This window comes from Cydia strobilella, chromosome Z (assembly GCF_947568885.1).
Source record: "Cydia strobilella chromosome Z, ilCydStro3.1, whole genome shotgun sequence".
NCBI lineage: Eukaryota > Metazoa > Arthropoda > Insecta > Lepidoptera > Tortricidae > Cydia > Cydia strobilella.
Genome location: NC_086068.1, coordinates 47,901,999 through 47,927,221, shown reverse-complemented (window position 1 = coordinate 47,927,221; position 25,223 = coordinate 47,901,999). Strand labels below are relative to the sequence as shown.

Genomic DNA, 25,223 nt, shown 5'->3' with positions numbered 1-25,223 from the left:
ACCGCTGATATCCTGAACACTGACAACCCACAGAAGATATACGTCAATGAACGCCTGACTCGAGCAAATAGACTATTTTTTCGTACCGCAAGACAAAGAGCATCAGAAGCCCACTTCAAGTACTGTTGGACGACGAGCGGCTCGGTGTTTGTGCGTAAGCGAGATGGATCCAGTGCTATTCATATTAGCCGTCTTGAGGATATGGACCGCTTTCTCCCCTCTTCTCTCCCCTCTGGCCCAGATCAAACAAACGCGGCGGGCAACGTTGACTGCTTTCCTGATAGCAATTAATTTTATTACACCGTTCCATATAATTGATTTTCTGTTTACTGTTTTCTGTGAAATTACACATATGTCTGTCTCACTCTACTTAAACACACATTTTCACTATTTTCACCACACAACATTACGAGCGAACCAACCTTTTCAAATTTTTGGAAATACAACTCCGCTTTTATTTTTGTTTGCTTTAAGTAAATTTCCTAGTACAGCCTGGAGCCACGGCGACGGCGACGCTTGCGAAGCCTACTCACTACGGCCGGCCTAGACATCGTAGATGAGCTGGATAAGTCTCTACTGGTAAATTGTCATGCCGTGGAAGCTCCAGAGCTGTGTAACAATATTATTTCTCATAACTATCCCATTAAAATATTGTCACTTAACATTAGGAGCCTGCAACATAACTTTGACCAGTTCTTGGTAACGTTTAACAGAATCAATATAAAATTTGATGTAATTATCTTGACAGAGTGCTGGCTGAGGGAAGGTTCGCAGGTGGGGCATATAGATGGCTACATCTCCTACCGAACCATGAGAACTAATAACCAGGCAGGTGGAGTGGTCGCCTATGTAAAAAAAGAGTTAAACGCTACTGTCACCGAGCCTATGGTACAGGACTGCGACTGCCTCCTCGTTAGCATCCCGGATCATTTTTCTTTATTAGGTATTTATAGATCACCCTCTTTTAGTAATATAAACCCCTTTTTAATCTCTCTTGAAAGCATGATATCGTGTATAAGGAAACCTCCCTGTTTGGTTATTGCTGGTGATATAAATATTAATATAATTAACGAAGACCCGGACACATCGGAGTATCTCAGTGTTATGGCAAGCCTAGGGCTGACTGCAGCAATAGATAAGCCGACTAGGAATAATGCTTGTCTTGACCATATTTTTGTAAGATCGAGATTTGCCTTGGAATCGGTAGTATGTGCATCCGATATTACAGACCACGACATAGTCATGTTGGGTATTGGATCTTGTGCTAAAACTAAAACCTCAAAACTCATTAAGACAAAAAATACTTTAAATTTTGAAGCTATAAAAACGGACCTTAGCCAAGAATCCTGGCATAATGTTACCACTAAGACATCTGCAACGGAAGCAGCACAAGTTTTTTCTGATACTTTAACTACTATAGTTAAGAGACATACAACCACCAAAATCATAAGTCGATCTACTCATGCTCTTAAGCCTTGGATGACTCCAGGACTTATTAGATGTTCTAAACATAAAGATAAATTACATTCTGAATATCGTAGAAATCAAGGCTGTGACCTAACCAAGTTAACTTATACCAGATATAGGAATTTTTACGTAGGCCTAATACGTAAAGTTAAGGATGAATATGACCGTAAAAGAATAGCTGATAATACAAACAATCCCAAGAAACTGTGGAGTACGATCAAAGATATAACGTTTACTCATCAGCAACAAATTCACCCCTCTGAGCTTGCATTAATTAAACCAAATGCTGAAGATTCTCTTAATTACTCAAACAATTATTTCACCTCGATAGGACACAACTTAGCTAATAAAACCCTAAATCGGCTTAAAACTACAGAAAGCAACTTGTCGGCGAATGTAACAGTTAAGAGAACCCCGGCCAATTCACTCTTCCTGGGCCCTACTGATGAGGCTGAGGTAGAGAGTCTGATTAGGAATCTCAAATCGGACAGCGCACCCGGACTTGACAATATTAATAATATTCTACTAAAGCACATCAAGGATTGTATAATTATGCCACTGACATTCATTTTTAACTTAAGCTTATCAACTGGCTACTTTCCGGACCACTGGAAGGTGGCAGCAGTTATTCCTATCCATAAAGGCGGCGCCAAAGACTGCCCAGGTAATTATCGCCCCATCAGTCTCTTAGGAAGCGTGTCCAAAATCTTTGAAAAAATAGTACATAATCAATTAGTTAAATTTCTTGAATCAGAGAATATGCTTTCTTCGAGTCAATTCGGTTTTCGGCATGGGAAGTCGACTGAGGATGCTGTCTCAACTCTTACTCGCCTTGTTTCTAATTATTTGGATGAGGGTAACGCGTGCATCGGTGTCTTTTTGGACCTGGCCAAGGCGTTCGATTCAGTTTTGATACCAATTTTGCTCAGGAAGCTTGAACTGTCGGGTATTCGAGGTACGGCACTCCTATGGTTTAAAAGCTATCTAACAAACCGTAGCCAGTGCTTAAAGTTGGGCGCCCTGGTCAGCTCTCAAAGAAATATTCCTTACGGGGTCCCACAGGGAAGCATTCTCGGACCAACGCTATTTTTGATTTACATCAATGATTTAACAGACCTTTCCATAGGCGCCGAAATTATCTGTTATGCGGACGACACTGCCCTAATCTTTCACGAATCGTCCTGGGAAAAATGTTTTGCAGCTACCGAGAGGGGGCTTGCTTTAGTAACTAACTGGCTTGCAAATAATTTACTTACTTTAAATATCTCAAAAACCAAATACCTTTGTTTTCACAAGACTGCAGCTTCATCTCCCAGCCACCGCCCTGAAATTAAATTAGTGACAGACCCCTCTAGTGGCCCGGGGAGTAAGGATAACAATAGTGTCAATAACTGCCGCACAATAAAATATTTAGGCATTACCCTTGATGAAAATCTTAATTTTAAAGCCCATATAAATTCTGTGTCCGCTAGAGTTAGAAAATTAATATATATTATGAAACTACTCAGAAACGCTGCCGGCAAAGATATACTTAAACTAGTATACACAGCCATTTGCCAACCAGTGGTCGCGTATTGTATCACAATTTGGGGAGGAGCTGCCAGCTCAAACCTCATAACCCTAGAAAGAGCTCAACGTTTTATCTTAAAAGTAATGCTCAGAAAGCCTCGGCTATTCCCTACTGCTTCTCTGTATAAAGAATGGAAGGTATTGTCAGTTCGGCAACTTATGTTTCAAAGGGTTACTCTCATGATACATCGTAACACCATTGCTTCCCAAAACTATGCGTACCTGCTAAGCAGAAGAGTGTACAAAATTCCAGTTCCGAGCACGAATACAATTTTTGCAAAACGTTTCCCCAGTCATCTCCACCCATACATATACAATGTGGTCACAAAATATTGTGACATTAAGAACGCATCCCTATCCGAAGCCAAGAGAAAACTTTTCAACTGGTTAAATAGCCAGAACTACCATGAAACTGAGCAAATAATGAAACGAGTTGTCTAAATTATACTCCATAATAAACCTTCAGGCTCGCTCGTACAGGCACTGAATGACATCAGACACAATCACTACACTTATACACATCATACTCACACTCACATGACACACATCATGATTTTCTGGTACGCTCTTGAAATTGTAACTACAATGTAATAATTGTTAGTTAGTAAGTAATGTTAGTATTAGTTTTGCATGTATCTCATTTCATTTCATTCAATGTAAGAACTGTAAGATAAGAGACTTACTTTAGTTTAGTTTAGACTTTTAGAGGATACCCCTAAACTTGTTATGTAGTAAATCTGTAGAGCGGTCACCACGATACAGGCCTAGCCTAGTGTGGGACCACTGAGCCTGTTGTAATTTTAAAATCTTTCTTTTAATAAACAATTTTTTTTTTTTTTTTAATTAAACGAAAACTTTAGGGAACATGATCAGTTTAGCCGTTTTTGAGTTATCGCAAAAAGTCTCCCCTTTATAGTAAAAACTCGTACAATCATAGCCACGTTATTAACTAAAACATTAAATGGGTTGTTAACGTTATTTGGCATTATTCATATAAAAAAAGTAAAATTTTAGATAAAAATTGCTTATTTTACTCATTCAATTATTTAATATTTAATTTCTCTAAAACAGTTTCATTGGCTGAATGAGTAATGCCGTTGCCTAATGGCAGTTTTAGAACGAAAAAGTAAAAAATAAATAAAAGTAAGAGGCAATCCCGCTGATTTTCATACTTTATTTAAAAAATAATTTTAAATGAAATTACTGCAGTTTCCTAAAATATGTGTTTTTTTCATAAATATCGCAATTTAATGTTTTATGGATTATTATGACCAGACATATGCCAAGTCTTCGATTGAAAGCAAGTTCTAAGAAAAAATCATGGCTATACGTCTCTTATTTTAATTTTTAATTACTGACTACGCAAATTTGCCTTGTCTTTTTGGTTTCTTCGTATTCGATATGAAAAGTAGATTGTTTAACTCGGGTGAAAGGCACCTAGCATCATATAGTATAGAATCTATACTAATATGTAGCTCCAGTTTAGCCTATTGTGACGCAAGGGTAACTACGGAACCCTACACTGAGCATGGCCCGACATGCTCTTGCCGGTTTTTTAAAGGTTGGTGCCAATTCTTGGGATTTTGTTGCTGAGAGGACCCAGGCCAGTCTCCCTTAGCAAGCCCTGTTAAGCAGCTGGAACAGCTCTAGAAAGATGATATGATACTGATGAGTGATGACAATGTTTTAGAAAAAAAATACCTGCTCCAAAGCTCTCCAAATGTCTGCGTCGGTATATTTGTCAAACGGATCCATGTTATAGCGCAGACTAGCCGAGAACAACACTGGCTCTTGCGGAATTATTGCAATCTTTGCTCTCAGCTCCTGTTTATAAACAAAAGTAAAGCGTATGTTAATCTACAGTACATGTAAAAAATACGAAACTGCCGGATTTGTCCACTCTACATGTGTTGTCAATAAGCATATTAAGTATGATACACGTTATTTTAACAGAATAAGGTGCAAAACCTTAAACATACGTTTGGCATAGACCGTATGTATAGACCTCGAGCCACGAACAGATTTCAATGGCCAATAGATTCCCGGACGATAACTCGCCTCCCGTTTGATACTTCGTCAGATGATAGTTTAGTTAGATCCTATTATGATTTAAAAAAGTCGTCAGCCGGTTGTATCGCGGTGAAAAGAGCGTCAGCTGGTCGCATGAACATGTAAAAAAAATACACCTTTTTATGATAGTGATATCAAATCATGCAACTTTGCATGTAGCATTCCACCAGGCACTTCAATAAACGCCTGATGGCATGCCGCATACTTTGCGGACATAGGTGCAATGGTAAGGCGCTATTTTTTTTGCGCTATGTTCATACGACCAACTGACGCTCTTTCCACCGCGATACAATCGGCTGACGGTTTTTAAATTCATAATAGCATCTAAACTATCACCTGACAAAGTATCAATCGGGAAGCGATGACTGAAAATTGTTATTTACGATACAAGTGCGGAAAAGAGGAAATTCGAATTACCTATTCGCACGTGTATCGTACAACGTTTTACAGTACATATGGCCCTTTAAACTTTCGACATATGCACGAAAATTGTTCTTTTACGCACTAGTGCGAGAAAGTAGCACCATATGTACTGTAAAATATATTTTTTACTTCTCATGCTCGTAAAGTTCGACTTTAATTCGTGCGTAGACGACATAAAGTTGCTTATTATGTTCTAGAGCATAAAGTAAAATCATCTATTACGACCCTTATTGACTATAAAGTCCAAAATCTGCCATACAAACTGCCAGCCCTGCCGGGGCGCCCCCGACCGGCGTGCCCCGCGCTGCCGACACAACCGAGTACAATTTGCTTTAGTCTTAAATAAATCCGGTAAAATAACCTAAAATATTGGATGTTTTTGTATATTTCACTCACACTCGAAGTAAAAAGCAGAGTGTATAACTCGAGCAAAAATGGATCGCTTTATGCCCTTGTTGTACAATCTACTATTTTTACATGTTCAAGTGATCAGCTGACGGTCTTCCCACCGCAATAAAACCGGCTGTCACTTTTTTTAATTCATGATAGTATCTAAACTATCATCTGACCTGCTAGCATAAGTTGCGTTCTCGCGCGCTACTCCATACAGCTAGCGCGACTTCAAGTATGGACTCGCGCGCGAGAACGCAACTTATGCTAGACCGCGTGATAAAGTATCAACCGGGAGGCGATGATTAATGATATATGCTCCTGGCTCGCGGTCCAGAACTAACATGGTAGGTACAATACAATACAATACAATAGTGACCTTGAGAGCGATCGAGCCAGTTTCGACGTCGTCGATGTAAACGTTGCCGTCGATGGGCGCCAGGCGGAAGAGCGCCGATATCAGCGAGGACTTGCCCGCGCCCGTGCGACCCACTACGCCCACCTACGAACAACAAACACATTTATTACAAACATACATATATATATATATATATATATACATACATATAATCACGCATATTTCCCGGAGGGGAAAGACCACGGATTTCCACTTGCTACGATCCTGACATACCTCTTTCGCTTCCTTCACTCTCATAACATTCCTCATACACGCTCGCCACAAACACTTAACGATAATTCGCAAAACAAAATTTTTGAAACAAAAGTGAGGATATTGTAAATGGAAATACCTTATACAAAGTAAATTCCTGCAAAACAATCTTTACAATGCATGTGCTCGAAAAGTGCGTTTCCTACGGAGCCATATCATGCGGAAAGTACTACTTTTCCGCACTAGTGCTTTTTGTTTTCAATTTTTTTTTACAGTACATATGGTGCTACTTTCTCGCACTAGTGCGGAAAAGAGCACTTTTCATGCATGTCGAAAGTTTAAAGGGCCATATATGTACTGTAAAACGTTATACGATACACGTGCGAATAGGTAATTCGCAACTCGTGTCGATTTAAAACACTCCTTTTAATAATTAAACTTATTTGCCATGATATGTTTTTTATTTACTCGCACAATGCATAGTAAAACATTGTATGATACACGTGCGTAAAGATGATTTCCGACTCGTATTCCTTTATATACCCGCTCGCTTTGCTCGCTCGTGAATAAAATTCCACTCGTCGGAAATCATACACTTTCCGCACTTGTTGCATAAATAGCTATTAACTACCAACCTTTAAAATGGCAAGTGTGTTTTTAGGGTTCCGTACCTCAAAAGGAAAAAAACGGGAGCCCTTATCGGGAACTCGTGTGTCTGTCTGTCCGTCCGTTCGTCTGTTACAGCTTCTTTGTTCCGAAACTAATGGATCAAATTTGGCACACATATGTAAAGGGGCCCACTGACTATCAGTCCGCCGGATGATATCGGCCTGTCAGTTGCTCGGAACTGTCAAATTATTTTCTTACAGGCCGATATTGTCCGGCGGACTGATAGTCAGTGGGCCCCTTTAGTCTGTGACCCAAAGACGGACATGTTACGTCAACAAATAAATTTTAAACATAGGGAGCACTTTTGGGGGGTAAATGAGAAAATTAAAAAACAAAGTTTTGCAAACTATATCGTGTCATATGGGGCATTTCACGTCAAGCGGGCAGCAAAAAAATTGTCAGGTTCTGGATTTTGTTCATTGTTGGATTAATTGGACCTATATGTGAACTAAAAAATTTGGCATCATTACTTTTTTAATATATTGCTTCGTTAAAAATTTATACGCATTTGAAAAAACTACAAAATTTGAGGAACGGATTTTTTAAAAATTATTATTGCAATTCTTTCAATGGATTTAATTATAACTAAATAGTGATTATTTGAGAATATTAGTTGATTTCTTTGAAAATTTATAAAAAAAGTTTTTTTTATCTTTTTTTCATATAACAAACCGGAAGTTAGTATTAAATATCTTTTTTTTTTTCAACTTCGCATTTTTTTATATTTTTTATTTTTACACAATAATGTAGCTTATGGTGTACTAATGTCCTATAAAATTTTTTATAATGGCATCTCGATTGGTTTTGAAGATTCATGAAGTAATTCGAAAGTACTGCGCGACGCTCCGTACTGAGCGGTAGTTCTATGTGGCAGTCTTTAATGGCCAATTACGGGTTTTTTTACTTTTGCGTAATGGAATTAAAGCAATAAACAATATTTCATCGGTTAAGATGTATAAAAGCAAATCATGTATTATTCAATCGTGCCTTGTAGCGCTATCACTGATGGTTTAGGCGGGGTATGTCACATGCTTAAGAGGTCACTTTCGAGTTAGGTCACGTTCTGAGGACGTCACTTTCTGTACGTCACGTTCTGAGTTTGTCACATTCCGAGCTCGTCACATTCTGAGTACGTTACTTTCTGAGAACGGCACTTTCTGAGAACGTCACTTTCTGTGAACGCCACTTTCTGAAGCCCTCGCTTTCTGAGTACGTCACTTTTATAGCATAGTAAGATTAAAGCGTATACCTGCATGAACAATGGATACCAGCAATCATAACAGCTGTACGGCATACGGCCGTTTTTATGCCGTACAGCTAATATGATTGTTGGTATCCATTGTTAATGCTGGTATACGCTTAAATATTACTTTGCTATAAAAGTGACGTACTCAGAAAGTGACGAACTCAGAAAGCGAGGGCCTCAGAAAGTGGTGTTCTCAGAAAGTGACGTACTCAGAATGTGACGAACTCAGAATGTGACGTACAGAAAGTGACGTCCTCAGAACGTGACCTAACTCGAAAGTGACCTCTTAAGCATGTGACATACCCCGCCTAAACCTAGTTATTAAGTTACCTCTAGCGTTTTGTTAAAACATAAACGTTTTGTTTTCAGTTCCAAGATATGGTTGATCAGTGATTAACAAGGCACGATTGAATAATACATGATTTGCTTTTATACATCTTAACCGATGAAATATTGTTTATTGCTTTAATTCCGTTACGCAAAAGTAAAAAAACCCGTAATTGGCCATTAAAGACTGCCACATAGAACTACCGCTCAGTACGGAGCGTCGCGCAGTACTTTCGAAATACTTCATTAATCTTTAAAACCAATCGAGATGCCATTATAAATTTTTTTATAGGACATTAGTACACCATAAGCTACATTATTGTGTAAAAATAAAAAATATAAAAAAATGCGAAGTTGACAAAAAAAAGATATTTAATACTAACTTCCGGTTTGTTATATGAAAAAATATAAAAAATTTTTTTTTTATAAATTTTCAAAGAAATCAACTAATATTCTCAAATAATCACTATTTAGTTATAATTAAATCCATTGAGAGAATTGCAATAATAATTTTTAAAAAATCCGTTCCTCAAATTTTGTAGTTTTTTCAAATGCGTATAAATTTTTAACGAAGCAATATATTAAAAAAGTAATGATGCCAAATTTTTTAGTTCACATATAGGTCCAATTAATCCAACAATGAACAAAATCCAGAACCTGACAATTTTTTTGCTGCCCGCTTGACGTGAAATGCCCCATATATTAAATGAAAGCGCTTATTGTGAGAATATTTAATATATTTTTTTTTATAATTTAAGGATAAACAGTTAAGAAGTTATTTAATAAAATAGGAAAAAATGATCATTCCCCCAGCTTGCCATTACACCGCCTCGTCGATGAGATGGAGGCTTAAATCTTTTGGGGCGGATGAATGTTACAACCTTCAGGTCTGTTGTCATTGTCACTTACTTTATTGTCAACGTATATAAATAAACTATTCTATAAATCTTAATACTTGAATCATTATGTAATTTATATCAGTGAATCAAATCATTCCCATGCGTCACCATTCCGTCAGGTGGGTCGCCCCAATGAAGGGAACACACGGTTTCAGCCTATGGTTCAATTTAATTAACCCAGTCCCAGGGTCTAAATTTACAAGGCATAAAACGACCTTGACCTTTTTTGGAATTTTATTTTGATTGTCAGCGGTCAAGGGGTTACACGTACCTTCCAGCCGCTCTCAATAGTGATGTTGAGGTTTTTAAGCACGGGCTCTGCTTCCTTGTCGTAGCGCAGGTACAGGTCCTTGAAGACGAGCCTGGCGCGCTGCGGCCAGCCCGCCGGAGGCGAGGGCCCTGCTGTTTCCTGTAATAACAATGATTTACATTTATTGCAATTCGCTTGCACATGTGTTCACAGTCATAACATAACGCTTGCCGGTTGTCAATGAGACGCTACTGGCATAAACATGAAATTATAAGTTGTGCTATTTCGATATCATAAATAAGTGGGTTTGTTTTCCTTTTTTTCCTGCTCTCAAGCCTCAGTCGCGCCTGGTTCTTGTGAGGATCAAATGTCTATTTAAAGGAGCCAACTGCACTGTAAGACAAAGCAGTCATAACCCATCCAAAACCTCGGTGTATTCCCATTTGTCACAGATGGGAATAGGTGCTTCATATGAATTATTCCCATTCGTCCCGCCTCGTGTATGGCGGCGATCACGTGGGGCTGGGACAAATGGGAATACACCAGAACGCGTATTTAACGTATTTACCTCCTGCGGTAGAGTCGTGTACTGGGTGACGCGCTCCACGCTCGTCATCTGCGATATCACCTCGGTGATTTGCTTCACGCCGTACTGCACCATGTTCACTAAGATGAGGCCCTGGCTGATTGCGAGTCCGACGTCGCCAGCTTTCGTCTTTACTGAATCTTAAATATGATAGAACAGTTAGTGAATTTTTATTTATGAGGGTTTAAAGTGAGCTTAGGTCTCCACATATGTCGACAACGAATTGGCTTTTCTTTAGACAATCTTCTATATGTACATTATGTACTCTACTCAGCTAAATAGCTTTAAAGAGACCAAACATCAAGAGGTTGTCTTGTTTTAACCTCTGTCACCATCGGGCACCGTCAGCAGACCAGCCTAATCGTACCACAAACATAAAATTCAGCTCAGTATTGGGAACTAATCCAAATATTGCTTACAAGGTTTGACCTCAGCAAATTAACTAATTACCGTTTGTGGTTACGAGGTAAACAAAAGTCTATAAAAAGGACCACGGATATTTTGGGTCTTACTTACTACTGAGGAACAGGAACGTGTAAGCGACTACCACCACGTAGCTCGCAGAGATTAGGGACAGCCAAATTGAAAACGCTGTGTTTGTGACTAACGTCAAGTACCTGAAATGGATAGAAATAATCAGAGTATGTTTTTTTACTTATATTTTTCTTACTATCAACTAACTAATAAAGCTAAGTATATTGAAGTATACTTACAGAGAAAAAACTATTACATATAATGACGTCAATTTTACGCTTGAAAAAAAAGCAAAGCGCATTCTTACCTGAACAACGAGTACGCATACCCAATTTCAAGCTAACATGGTAATTTACACTAAAAAATAGTATTGCCACCGGGCTGGCGTCACTCCCTCCACTCTGACTCTGACAACATTGGCTGGTAGATAATATGCGTGTAGAGACACTCACCAGGCGGCGGTGTGCACGTCTTGCTTGTCGTCAAAGTGGCGCTGCAGCATGACCTGGGCGCCGCACGCGCGCACCGTCGTCAGCCCAGCCATGCTTGCCGATACGTGCGAGAACACAGGGCTGCGCGCCACTCCTTCCACTCTGAAAAATACCACTAATTATCACCACTATATAATGTTTTAAATTTATCGGTCGGCATCCGGCACTCTTTATTTTCGGCAGATTTATTAAAAACTGCCTCTTAAATAACTTCAAATGACTTGCTTGAATGCATCAAGACTACAGCTCAAGGAAGATTAGTTTCCTAATAGGCCAAGCAATAGAAGGTATAGAGGGAAATGCTAGGAACACAATTTTTGACTTCGTAGCTTTGTTTGGACTAGTTAGGAGATGAACATATCAAAAGTCCCTGCCCGTAACCCTGGTGCTGGGGGGAGAGGGGGGTTTGAAGGTTCAGTTTTTCGGTTTTTCGATTATATCTCAGAAACTATGCGTCTGAGCGACATGGCCACTTATACAAAATTAAAAGTGATTTAATTTGTATTTTTTAAGTCCCGAGACAGGGTATAATATAGTTTTTATCTCAAACATCCTACTTTCAAGGTGTGAAATTTGGTGTGGGGTTTGGTTTGGCTGAGGTTAATACTGTTTAAATTTAGGTTTGAAGTCATGTTTGGTATCATTTTCAACTAAATCAAACATGTAAACCATCCCAAATATTATTTAAATAGGTTCAACGGTTATTGATCCCCCATACAAATTTCCACCCCACTTTCCACACCCTTAAAAGATGATTTTGGTTATAAAAACTATCCTATGTACTGTCCCGGGACTCAAACCATCTCTATACCAAAGTTCAACGAAATCGGTTCAGCGGTTTAAGCGTATAGAGGAGTTTAAAAAAAAAAAAACAATTTATTTTAATTTTGTTTTTACTTAGGATTGGTGTCAATGTTGATACCATAAATGAATTCAGCACCCCCAATTTATACGAAATCGATACCAAACCCGGCCTAGCAGCTTCACTGATGTAGAAAATCAAGATAAAAATGAGAGCCCTAAATAAACCTTCAAGAGCGGATATCTCAAAAACTATACAAGATATCGAAAAATTTGACTTAATAAAACTTGTAACAAATTAAATTTCTTTTCATTTTGTATACGTGGCCAAGTCGCTCAGACGCATAATTTCCGAGATATAATCGAAAAACCGAAAAATGGAACGTTCAAACCTCCCTCTCCCCCCAGCACCAGGGTTACGGCCGAGGACTTTTGATATGTTCACCTCCTAACTAGTCCAAACAAAGCTACGAAGTCAAAAACTGTGTTCCAAGCATTTCCTTCTATAACTTTTTTTGGGCATTTATTTCCTGGCCTATAAAGAAATAGTAATAGTTCGTTAATACCTAAATTTTTGTTATTGTTCAATACTAATAAAAATCGGCCAAACGGGGACTATTAGTAAGTATCATGTACATTACAAGCATGAGGGAGTACCTTCGCAGCGCTTTGTACGTCTTTTTACTAAGAAGTGAAGATTTTTTACAATAACTCAAAAACGACTGGATCTATCATGTTCGCTACAGTTTTCATTGAGAGTATTTATTAAGCTTTTGTTTCACGATTTTTTTTTTCATATGTTTTGGACCCATGGTTCAAAAGCTAAAGGGGGGCCATACATTTTTTCTTTCGGAGCGATTATTTCCGAAAATATTAACTTTATAAGAAATGGTTTTGGAGACCCTTATTCGTTTTGAAAGACCTATCCAACAGCCCCACACTATTGGGTCTAAGCAAAAAAAATTTCATTTTGTATGGCCCCAGGTATCTTATAATTTTTTTAATAGTTTTTATTTTACCGTTCTGTCGCAATGCATGATTTATGTATCCATGCCAAATTGCAGCTAGATAGCTAGATAACGATCACGGAGCAAAGCCTCGGACAGACGGACAGAGAGACGGACATGGCGAAACTATAAAGATTTCTAGGTGACAAAAAATGAGGCCCCGTTCAACGAGTGCCGCAGATCTTTTCAGAACAGACGCCATCATAATCTACACTCTGGCAAACCCACTTTGTCAGTAGGAAAGGCGCGAAATTAAAATTATCTTTGGGATGCAACCCTTAGCGCCTACATTTTTTAAATTTGCCGCCTTTTTTTACTGACAGAAATGGCATGCCAAACTATAGATACCTCTCATCATAATCATTAGCTTGAGTACAGCGTACCTTTTAATAGCTTGTGCCGTGCTGAGGTAGATGACGGTCCAGATCCACATGAGCACGCCGCACACGAGCGTCGTCAACAACATGAGCGGGTTCACGATCGCGACCATCACCAGGATTCCACTCATCACCATCATTACCTGGCAAGAGACATGACATGAACCACTGTTACTAATATTATTTATTACTGCCCCAAGGCCCACTTGCACCATCCAGGGTTAGCCAATAACTCGGAGATAACCGTTAACACTGGGTTAAATTGTACTGGTAACTCCGGGTTTAACCGGTTAACCCCGAGTTAGTGGCTAACCCTGGATGGCGCAAGTGGGTCTAAACGGTTTTGAATATCAGAACTAATCAGAAGATAATCAAAATGTATAATTTGTGTAGGTGCCATGTAGGGACCTGCTGCGTATGATTATTTCATTTGATTTGCCAAATCATGATTACTCAAAACTCAAAAGAAAACAGTTTTTACTTAATATCTGATTTTACTTTCCTGATAATAAAAATGAACAATTTTAGTATCTAATAACATAAAAGCAGATTGGGATATAAATCTGAGATCGGATCGATAGTGATGATTTATTAAAATTTTATCGGTCGACCTTAACAAACGATTCATATGAGCTCAACCTTGAGGTTTTTCAGCCTTTCAACTCTTTCGAGACCATACTAAATGTTATCTACATAAGATATCTCTTCTGGCGTTGCAAACTCACTCATGATCAAATGACAATCTCGACACGTCCGATATCAGAGTTGACATTTGATATCAAAGGATCCTTGTCAGCTGTGAATACATAAGTTTTTTACAAGCTTTTTATTAATTTGCAATGTACCACCTATCACATGTATCTATTGCAGGCGTGTCTCACTCCGCGATTTCGTCACGTCGCTACAAGTACCTGCGGCCGCCTCAATGTTGAGATTTTGCCATAGTAATTGCCGCACACCACACCGCTATGGAACGGACGCCTGCACGCGCTTGCGCAGCCTTGCGCGTGGTACACGCGTTTTGTAAGGGAGTGAATCTTCTGTACCTAGTACTATTATACATATTCTGTGGTCTTGCAAGTTAAAATTTACCCACTTCTATACATATGTAAGTCGGGTGACATTGCAATATTATGGTACCATCGAGCTGATCTGATGATGGAGACGGGAGGTGGCCATAGGAACTCTGTGATAAAACAACAGAACCTAAATGTGTTTGGGGTTTATAAAATTGTCTCTATGAGTATTAGTTACCTGTGGAAAAGTACAGTCAACGATAAAAGCTTGTACAGTCGCCATCAGATATATCGGAGCGGCCGAGGAGTTCACAAATATCTGAACACGCCTCTATTGTTAGGGCGTTAGAGTGCGTGTTCAGATATTGTGAATACCTTGCCCGCTCCGATATATCTGATGGCGACTGTACCAACAATTAAATTTTTGCCAAGAACTTATTTAGCTCCTGACTTTTACCTGTCGTTTGTCATTTATACAATCACGTTTACAAATATAAGAATGCCTACAGTAGGTGTCAATTCTTTTTGTCCAAGACATAAAATACACGCCCGCGTTTAACACTTTTAAGTTTTAGATACGACTTTAGTAATTACGGGAGGAGGAGGGAGTTGAGGGGTGCTAGCTGGGAATTCTGAGTTGGAGTCAATATTTTTCGTTGTTCCCAGTGGTAAAAGGTAAAAAAAAATCTCAGTTGTTTACCACTAACTACAATAACTAGTGAGAATAATCCGTAACAGCCATTAGGGTTCCGTTTGGTAGATACCCTTCGGGCACGGAACCCTGAATTGGGTTATACATAATATAGGGTAATTCTAGGATAGATGCCCCACTTTTTGAAATAGCTTTATAACTCAATAGTTCATCATATTATAGCAATGTGTCCTATACGTATGATACCTATGGTCCTTAACCTATTATTTTACTGTACTTGTTTTTATATAAGTCGCACAGATTATGTATAAATCGTGTTGTTGTTGACCTCTTAAAAATGGGATAGATGACTCGTCGCGAAAATGGGTCCGAGGATAGATGCATGCCCTTTGAAATCAAACAAGCTACACTAAAAGTTATCAGTATTTTACATTCATTATTTTAAAACGTCGTCGTCGTGTTCTAGACGGTATTACACATGCTAATGTTATTTCGTGAACTCATTTTTCTTCCTTCTTAATTTTATCAAAGGCTGCTTGCAAGCTTTCTTCAGATTAGGCGATGCTACGCGGGACAACACCCTGTTTCCTCTTATATTTACGAGGTATTTCGCCCCTCTGCTATATAACTATTCTTAAAACCGTTGAGGATAGTTGCCCCTAGGGATGTTCTTGGGGCATTTATACCGATCAAAAATCGGGGCAACTATACTTTTTGCAGAGGATAGATGCCTTTTTCAATAAAAAATACAGTGATAATAAAATGAGAATAAAATATATTTATCCATGCAACTTAAGCTTCAGTGCACTCAAACCTATTGATAAAAAACAGAAATCGTAAGCGAGTGAAAAATTATTCGAAAATAAATGCTTATGAAAGTTATGAATATTATTTTGACGCTATTCGAAGCCTGGCCGCCGAATGTTTGGCACCCACTGACAAAACGGTGCTCTCGCGCTCATGTTAACAGCGGCCCTGAGGCTTGCAGGGGGAGCGCTTGCTATTATGTAGTGGAGTTTTAGTTTCAGTCCTACTCGTACTACTAGTAGAAATTGAAATCGATGCATCTATCCTTGAATTACCCTACATACAAGCACGTAAGATTATCTTCTACGATCGCCTGTACAAACATCAAATAGCCGCAAAGTAAATTTGCTAACAATGTTAAATGCATTCAGATTAAATAAAACACATATTGCAACTGATTTTACCGTTGCATATATTTAAAATGTGAATGTGGGTAATTTTCCGCCATCTAGTATCGGAATTACACGACGATCTGAAGTATTCGGATTATCTGACTACAATTGTTTTATTACTATTTACTGGGTGGGTGGTGGTGTTTCTAAACAGGTACCTACTATACACGTACTATTATATAATACGTAATGCAATGAATGCTAGTTTATCTCTCCAACCCGCTCTATAGCTGTTTAGTGTTGATAGTAGCAAACGTCAGTCCGGTGTTACCTGGATGCTGTCCAGGTACATCCTCGGCAAGATCTCGTCGACGACGCCCATGTCCTTGGAGAACCGGTTCAGGATGCGCCCTGAGGGGTTGGTGTCGAAGAAGCGCATGGTGGCCGCTAGAATGTTGCTGAAGATCTGGTTGTGCAGCCTGATCGAGCTCCTCATACACACCCACAGGAACAATATCGATCTACGACAAAACGTTATTATGTAATTTATATCGTATGGCTTTATTCCTGATAAAGATTTACAATTTTAGTCATACAAAATCTTTATTATGTAATCTAAGCTTCTCAGATCTTCTTCTTCTTTGAATATCACAAATGAGTGCATTGCACCTATGCAATGTAAGATCTCTTGATTAATATATTATGCTTTAGATACTTTTACCATCATTATACCGTCCACCTAAATTATAAAACAAGGCACAACAAAGCGCCAATGGGGGGCATTTAATATGGCCCAAAATCACGAAAGTTTATGTTTATTGATGCCATAGTATTCAAACTCATTATCATTAAATATTTTGTTATCTAAGCTGAGGTTAGCTTAACGTTGTTAAAACATTTTAGATGGAGGTTACCGACCTCTCGAACAAATTGTATAGCGAAACGGTGTAAATTATGTTTCAACAACTATTTGAGTAGAAAGAATTGTGAACTCACTATTTAACTCTAAATTAAATATTAATTGTATTGTAATGCCATACATTGCGAATAAGAAAGATTACCTACGACATACAAGTGAAAAATCCGTTTACATTACATATGGTGCGGTTGCGGTAATTAGCACATTACGAGTAAGTGCCTATGTTGAAACTTTAAACATGGGCCATATGTACTTACTGTAATTTTCGCCATTTTCGCGTAGCAGCACGGGATCTGTATATTGAAGAGCGCGGACAAGTGTTGATTTGCCATGGGACATAGTGCGTGTTTTAGGCACAGCTAATAACCGACGACTTCGCGGTCGCAAATTAAATTGGGCCTTAGCCTTAGCCATAGAATAGACGAACAGGGGCGTACGGTTTGTGCAACCAGTTCAGGGCAGTACGAGTTTTCTCGCAGAATATTACAGGCAGAGGTCAAGTTGTGCCCATAGCCCATAGTTGCGTCTTTCTTCTAAGGTATTAAACCCTAAAATGCCAAGGTGGAACTTTGATGACTACATAAGTAAGTATATGGGTAATACCCGTAAATCTTTTTGTAGAATAATCTTGGAAAGACTTTGGATTTTTTCCAAAAGCAAGATGTATTTGTCCTCATGCGCGTTCCGCCCTCAAGTTTGCTCCGGACTAGCGCAGTGTACCCTGACGTCATCGAAATCACGCGCATTACGAACGACTGTAATGTACCCACTATTACGTCACGGAGCCTATTTTAGGAACAATCATCGCGCATTTCAATGATAACGCCCGAACATGGACTTAGTATTTGTTAAAATACCTACTCCATTATGTTTTCAGCCCGATTGCAGTTGGCAGTAGGTATATATGTACATAGTCTAGTTATCAAATTTAGTAGGTACCTATGCAAATATTGATATAGGAACAACTCGTAGGAACTGACGACTTATTCAAAATGGTTTGCAAATTGCGAACCGAGGTATATTCTGAAGATAACTGAGGCAGTAAATAAATATTTGCGACGTTTAGTCAAAACAGTCACGTGTAGACATTTCTCATTTACCACTACATAACCAAACAGGATTCGCTTATGAAACCAGTCCAACTTCTTTTTCTGGTAGGTATTACACAAATCAAAATATTTATTAAAAAATAAATGGATTAGTTCCCTAGCCGTAGGCGTAACTGTTTGGTTTCGATATTTACCTGCCGGTAGTAAGTATTATGCAGCCGAGAATACCAATAGCCCATATGTAGATATAAAAGGTTGATTCTTCAATGGTCATTGCCGGTTGTTGGGGGTCAGAAGCATTGCTAAAGTTGGCGGGGAATGAAGTGCTGTTAAGGTCGAAGGTTGAAGAATTGGAGGCAATGCTCTGGTTTCTTTCCATTTCCACAATATTAGCCTCGATGTTGTTCATCCTGAAAAGGTAACATTAGATTTTACATAATGTGGTGCAACAGCTTCGTGCTAGACTCGCTTATAGGCGAATAAATGTTAAAGATAAACTGTCTGGCTAAATGATTAGATATAGTTGGTCAAACCAAATTGGCAGTAAATAAGAACCAAAAAAACTATACTCATCCTTTTCTTTGTGGTGCTAGTACTAGTGTAAGACAAAGATAGTATGATTCTCTCTGTCTATGTTTGAAATGAGACAGTCCTTTGACAAACTATATGAAGCATAGCAACTATGTCTTTCGTAGATTAAACTAGTCCCTGCAATGTGCATGCATGTTTTCAAATCTCGGGCGTAACTCAGATGTTTAGGGGCGAAGGTTATGAAGCTCTATACTCTGTATCTTTAGGTATTTAAATAAAAGTAAACAAACAATTTGTACATTTTCGGGTAGTTATAACATTTATTGGTTAATCAACAAAATACAAAACCACTTGGATCTGTCACTGAACGACCTGACTTTAACCTAATCGTACATTATTTGATCATGTAATGTTTTCTTTTCAACTACCCTCAACTGGCTTAAGGAGCCATTTGAGGGTAGATTTTGTTTACTTTTATTTAAATACCTAAAGATACAGAGTGTAGGTGGAGTATCGCCGGACGACACCCAGGAATGTTACTCATAAGTCAAATAGTACACCAGATAGGCCGTAATGATAGCCGAGCCCAAGTAGAAGTATTCAAGTAACTTTTCACATGAAACAAACATACTGTTTCTACTTTGGCACCTTCACGTGACAACTAAATTGAAATTATTTAATTATTGTAATACACAACTGTAATAACGAATAACTTTCCATACCTGAAATTAGACACTTGGAATTTAAAAATATGATTTTATGTAAACTATTAGCATTGAAATAAGCAATAAGCATATCCCACATATCAGTAAGGATCCATCCGTGGGTACCTCAGAGCTACTCTCCCGTGGATGGCTCCAGTAAGTATGAAGTTTCTCCGAATACATGGAGTATCTCAAAACGCAAATTGATAAGGCAACAAGCACAACTACGTACCAGTGTGTGAGCCATAGGTCGCTAAGGGACGTGATCACCTGCGCAAGCACGATGCCAAGGACGGTCAAGAGCAGCAGGCCCCAGCCGCCGCCGGCTCGGAAGTACTGCGCGTACACGGAGCCCGACACGCGTCCTGACAACCGACAGTGAGGAACAATCATTAAACAAGTCCTTTATAGTATTCTTATATTGTAGTACCTACACAAATGTAGGTGATATTTTTGATATCAGTTTTACTTCTCTATAAATAATTGTTAAACTAATGCATTAAATTTTTCAGTAGGTATAACTATTTAATCAGCTTTCATATATTAGCATATAGGGGGTAGCCCCCCATACGTGTATGTGCAATGCACAGTTAGGGTTCAATTCGCATTTTTCACAACGAAGAGGGAGCCATTTTGATAGCTTAATTACACGGGAGACGTGCGCATGCGCAAGGCCGCCTTAAACTATGCTGGGGCCCTTGGGCACTCAAGAATTTTGGGCCCTTTTGGAAAGTAAAGAAAGGGATTAAGTAAACTGACATTTTTCTACTATGATCTTCTATTTATTATAGGTAATCAAATATACTGTTACAGTCTGTCCTTCGGAGCCCCCTGAGGATGGGGGCCCGTGCCCCTGTGTGACCTTATGGTAAAGGCGGTATTGCGCCTGCGTCATTGTCTTCCGGCAGTTTTGGGGTCCCAGTACATACCATGCGAAACAACTAACTAAAAGTTGATACTTATCGGTTTCCGGATCCGAACTATCTCTTGGAGCATTTCTCGTATGGCAGCGGACTAAGACTTTAAGAGCTACCCTCGAAAGAAAATGGTATAAAATTATTCCTCTCTTGACAATACTCTATACCTAATCGGTGAGACATAATAAGAACCAATACTTGATAGTTATGAATCGGCTCTTGCTAAGGCTATCAGTTTAAAAGTAGGTCTTAGCTTCATATATATAAGGGTCAATTCACAACTGTAGAATATTGGTTCTTACGTTGTCTGGTGCTTAATTTCGTGAATGGCGTGAAATAATTTACTTTAAATAAAGTCAACATCCCTTTTAACAGCAGCAGCGGTTACAAAGTAACAGACAAGTGAATGGATGGCCAGACTGTGGTAAGTCTGAACAGAATATGGAAGCGGCTTAAGTAATTAGTATTTATACGTGTTAAGACATTTTCCTATCCCAAATCTTAACCAAACGTAACGAACTTTTACGGGAACGAAATGAAAAATTAATTATCTGTGTCTGGCCGTTTTGATTTTTGCGTTTATTGTTACCGATTTTGTATGCTAGGCGTTTGTTTGTTTACGGCGCCTTTATTTGGCCGTTTTTAGTGCTTTTTGAAGTAACCTAGTTCTTATAAATACAAGAATATCAAAAAAACCGGCCAAGTGCGAGTCGGACTCGCGCACGAAGGGTTCCGTACCATTACGCAAAAAACGGCAATAAATCACGTTTGTTGTATGGGAGCCCCAATTAAATATTTATTTTATTCTGTTTTTAGTGTGTGTTGTATAGCGGCAACAGAAATAAATCATCTGTGAAACTTTCAACTGTCTAGCTATCACGCACGGTTCATGAGATACAGCCTGGTGACAGACGGTCAGACAGACAGACAGACAGCGGAGTTTTAGTAATAGGGTCCCGTTTTTACCCTTCGGGTACGGAACCCTAAATAGCAAAACGTACACACAGGTACTGGTAATATTGAACTCTAAAAAAATATTCATCTAGGGCCAAAATCCAGAGAGGAAAATGTCGAAAACGTTTGCATGGAAAAATTACCACTCATGTTTTCTTCCACTTAATCCCCTCTGAAAAATCTAGTTATTACGCCATTTTTACAGATGAGTAGGTTTTTTTCTAGGGCTTTATTCCCCAAGGGCGAAAATCGGAACCCTATTACTAAGCTTACTCTGTCCATCCGTCTATCTGTCAGAGGTCTCTATCTCGAAAACCGTTACAAGTTGACAGTTAAAAAATCGCCGCTTGCATACTAATTCTGTGCACGTTCTCATTTGACACGCAATGTACCTTTTTCCATCAACTCTGCGGTTTCTGGCTGTTCTTCGTTTTCTTCCTGATTCGCTTCTACCGTTGAACTAACTGCGCTTACTAGAGACTGAAAAAAATAATTTTATTAGGTACTTACTCAATAATACATAAATGACAAAACGATCATTATAGAGTTTATTTTTCTAATTTGTGTTAACCCTGTTGACAACAGGAAATTAACTTGCTAAATTTAACTACATCTAGACACCGCGACAGGTGAAACAAAATAAATAAAAGCTTGTAATAACCGACAATTGACACTGATTGATTGTAAAAGTCCCCGGCAAGCTCGGCCGAATTGCACCTTCCCATACAAACGTAGTTCCGCTCTCATTTTTAAAACTACGTATTGGATTGTAATGAAACTTTGCACATACAATGACATGAGGTATATCTAGCTTTGAAATTAATTTATATAGCTCCAGTTTATAAAACAAACGAAATAGAACAAAAACAAGTGTTACATTTAAAACTTAAATTCGCTGTATTTTTTTTATCTATGGTATCTAAAGTTACATAAACTAATTACAGACATAGATATACCTTATCCTATTGTAAGTACAAAGTATCAGAGTACACTAATGGACAATCAACTGTGTCAAAAGTGGTACGACATACCATAGTGCGTGTCCGTTGGTGCAGTCCGGGAGTTCCCGGGACTGGGACTACTTCCTCTACCACTTCGTCCTCCTCGATCAGTTCGTTAAATAATGGCGACTTGGAAACTTCCTCGAATTTGCCCTCGATCTCCACTTCACCCTAATAAACAATAATTGCAAAGCCAAGTTATACTGAGATGTACCTCCTCATTACATTATACATGGTAGCGAATTTAATTGGGAACACTAGGGGTGACATTTATTTGTGCAGTAGAGAAGTTACTTAAGTTGTAGTTTAGATGTAAAGCGAGGTTGACAATTGTTAACGTCGACAGTTTTTGTTATTTACGAGTACTCGTGTCTGGTGAAGAGCTTAAATAAGATCAATTAAACACAAAGTGGTTGTAAATTAGGATACGAATTGATTAGAGATGCACGCGCCTGTTCGTCCAGTGCCGTCAAAGAAAATTAGAAGTTTATTCTCGGCCGAAGCGCCGAATATTCGGCACGACATGCGAACATTTTGAGTCACAATTATTATGAAAACTGTTGCCAACAAAGCACAACGTTTGCTATAAGATATATTTTTGTTGAACAAAATTAGTGATTAAATGTGTACAACTTGGTTAACTCTAGAACAACCCCCTGGTTACTACTGTCCTAAAGGGTGGATACTATTAGCCAATTTTTTTTTCTAAATGCACAATAATATCAAACCTATAAGGAAAACTCAAATTAGAGATGCCCCGAATAGTGGTTTTGGCCGATTACCCAATATTCGGCCCCATTCTCGGCCGAAGCGCCGAATATTCGGCATGATATGCGAACATTTTGAGTCACTATTATTATGAAAACAGTTTGCCAACAATGCACAACGTTGGCTAAGATATATTTTTGTTGAAAAAAATTTATGAATGTAGTTAGAGTCAATGAAATCAGACCCATGATAAAAATAAAATATTTTGTAATCAACAAATGCTCAAAAATGGGTCTTCGTATTTAAAACTTTCCAAGAATACATTTTAAATTTTAATTTAAATAAATCAAGTTTTTGGTTATTTTTATTGTGTAATTTTTCTTTTTAGGTAGGTGCAACAGATATTTGGTATTCGGTCGAGCAACATTCGGCCGAATACCGAATATTCGGCAAAGTGGCCGAAAAGGCCGAATATTGATTAGTTGCCGAATATTCGTAGCATGTATAATTAAAATTTATTGAATGCAAATTTGTAGCCAATTAAATAGTATCGATTAATGTTAGCAATAATTTATTTTAATTGAAAATTACCGAGATATGACCGCTCGAAAAAAGGGTGGTCAACTGATGAACAACTCACCCTACTTTTCTCTACAGCATACTGTATAAATAACATGGTTTAAAACTTGTGCTGAAAGTACTCAGCGCTTTAACGCCGCAATTGCGTGGATTAATAAGTATAATAAATATCGTCATAACATAAGCATTTGTTTTGTAGGTATGTACAAATACACAAATGATTGCATAGTTCTTGTGTGTATATCTGCAGTCACCTTGCAGCCTAAGACCAGTTGCGTGAGAGCCTACGTACATAATACATATATAACCTACATTACCCACACAATCAGTCGACATCCACACAGGTACAGTTTAAAACTCCTGTAAAGTATTTATAATGTGTTGCTATGATAGCGATTACTAGTACCAAAGATATATGTAATTCCGTATAGTCCGTATAAGATAAATAAACGTGCCTCGGAAATCAAGAAAACGTCATTTTCGAATAAATGGCGCCACACCTTAGGCCTATACTCGGCCTACTATGGCGTTGACGACACCGTTTGATATTTAACAATTTTAACGCATATCAGTGAAAGAAAATGGGTCAGTCATATGGAGTTCAAAAAAAATAAAAATCATTTATCCATATACAGGGTGGCAAAAAAATATGTGTATTTATATATACATTATGTGATATTTTTATACATTTTAATTTTTAGTTCATCAAACATCAAACATTTATTCAGCAAATAGGCCACAGGGGCACTTTTACATGCCAATTTTTTCAAGCAATAAAATGAGGGCTAACGCGTATGAATTCGCCGCTAGGGGCACTAGTGTAGATGGTGGTCTTCGCAAAGTTCGAAATGTCAAATGTCACTTGTCACTTCAATGACTGACAGAGTGACAGCTGTTCTTTAGTCTTTTGGACCACAATCAACAGAGGCGCCAACTGGTGAGCAAAAAAACGATAGCCTTCATTAACCAAAAATTACGAAAAACAATTACAAATATGGAATCAATGATACAGTTTTAATCGTGTGTCGATAGATGTCAGTAAATTTACAGTGACTACAAAATTTACTATGACAATAACCCTATACTATAAATTCTCATTGCTAGTACGCAAGGTCGTCGCCAAGGAGGGGCATATGCCCCCCCTAGAAATCAAAATTTGTAATTACATGTATTCGGTGGAAAATCTTATGACGGGGGCGGGTTGGTTATTCAACAATCCACTATTCATAGCCCTTACAATTTTTTCTCGTTGCTGCCCCAGGCTAAAAAACCATTGCGCATTACATTATACTATATTTTAACACCTCATTCTTGCAGGCTTATTAATTTACATAATAATTAAAAATATGAAGAAAAAAATCTATGGTTTATAGCTATGGTCAATCGAATTGTGTAAAA

General features: G+C 38.3%; 1 protein-coding gene across 1 annotated transcript in view; it reads right to left on the bottom strand.

Annotated features, from left to right (window-relative positions):
• The window catches only part of LOC134754815 (ATP-binding cassette subfamily C member 4-like), a 67,881-nt gene that overhangs the window by 5,726 nt on the left and 36,932 nt on the right, over positions 1-25,223 (bottom strand). The window contains exons 11-22 of the mRNA XM_063691202.1: positions 22,569-22,709; positions 21,930-22,017; positions 19,899-20,031; positions 18,626-18,841; positions 16,795-16,984; positions 13,663-13,799; positions 11,433-11,573; positions 11,023-11,123; positions 10,489-10,646; positions 9,942-10,079; positions 6,299-6,421; positions 4,738-4,860 (exon numbers count right to left, since the gene is read on the bottom strand). Coding sequence (XP_063547272.1) covers positions 4,738-4,860; positions 6,299-6,421; positions 9,942-10,079; positions 10,489-10,646; positions 11,023-11,123; positions 11,433-11,573; positions 13,663-13,799; positions 16,795-16,984; positions 18,626-18,841; positions 19,899-20,031; positions 21,930-22,017; positions 22,569-22,709 — 1,689 coding nt within the window. The remainder of the gene's footprint in view (positions 1-4,737; positions 4,861-6,298; positions 6,422-9,941; positions 10,080-10,488; positions 10,647-11,022; positions 11,124-11,432; positions 11,574-13,662; positions 13,800-16,794; positions 16,985-18,625; positions 18,842-19,898; positions 20,032-21,929; positions 22,018-22,568; positions 22,710-25,223) is intronic.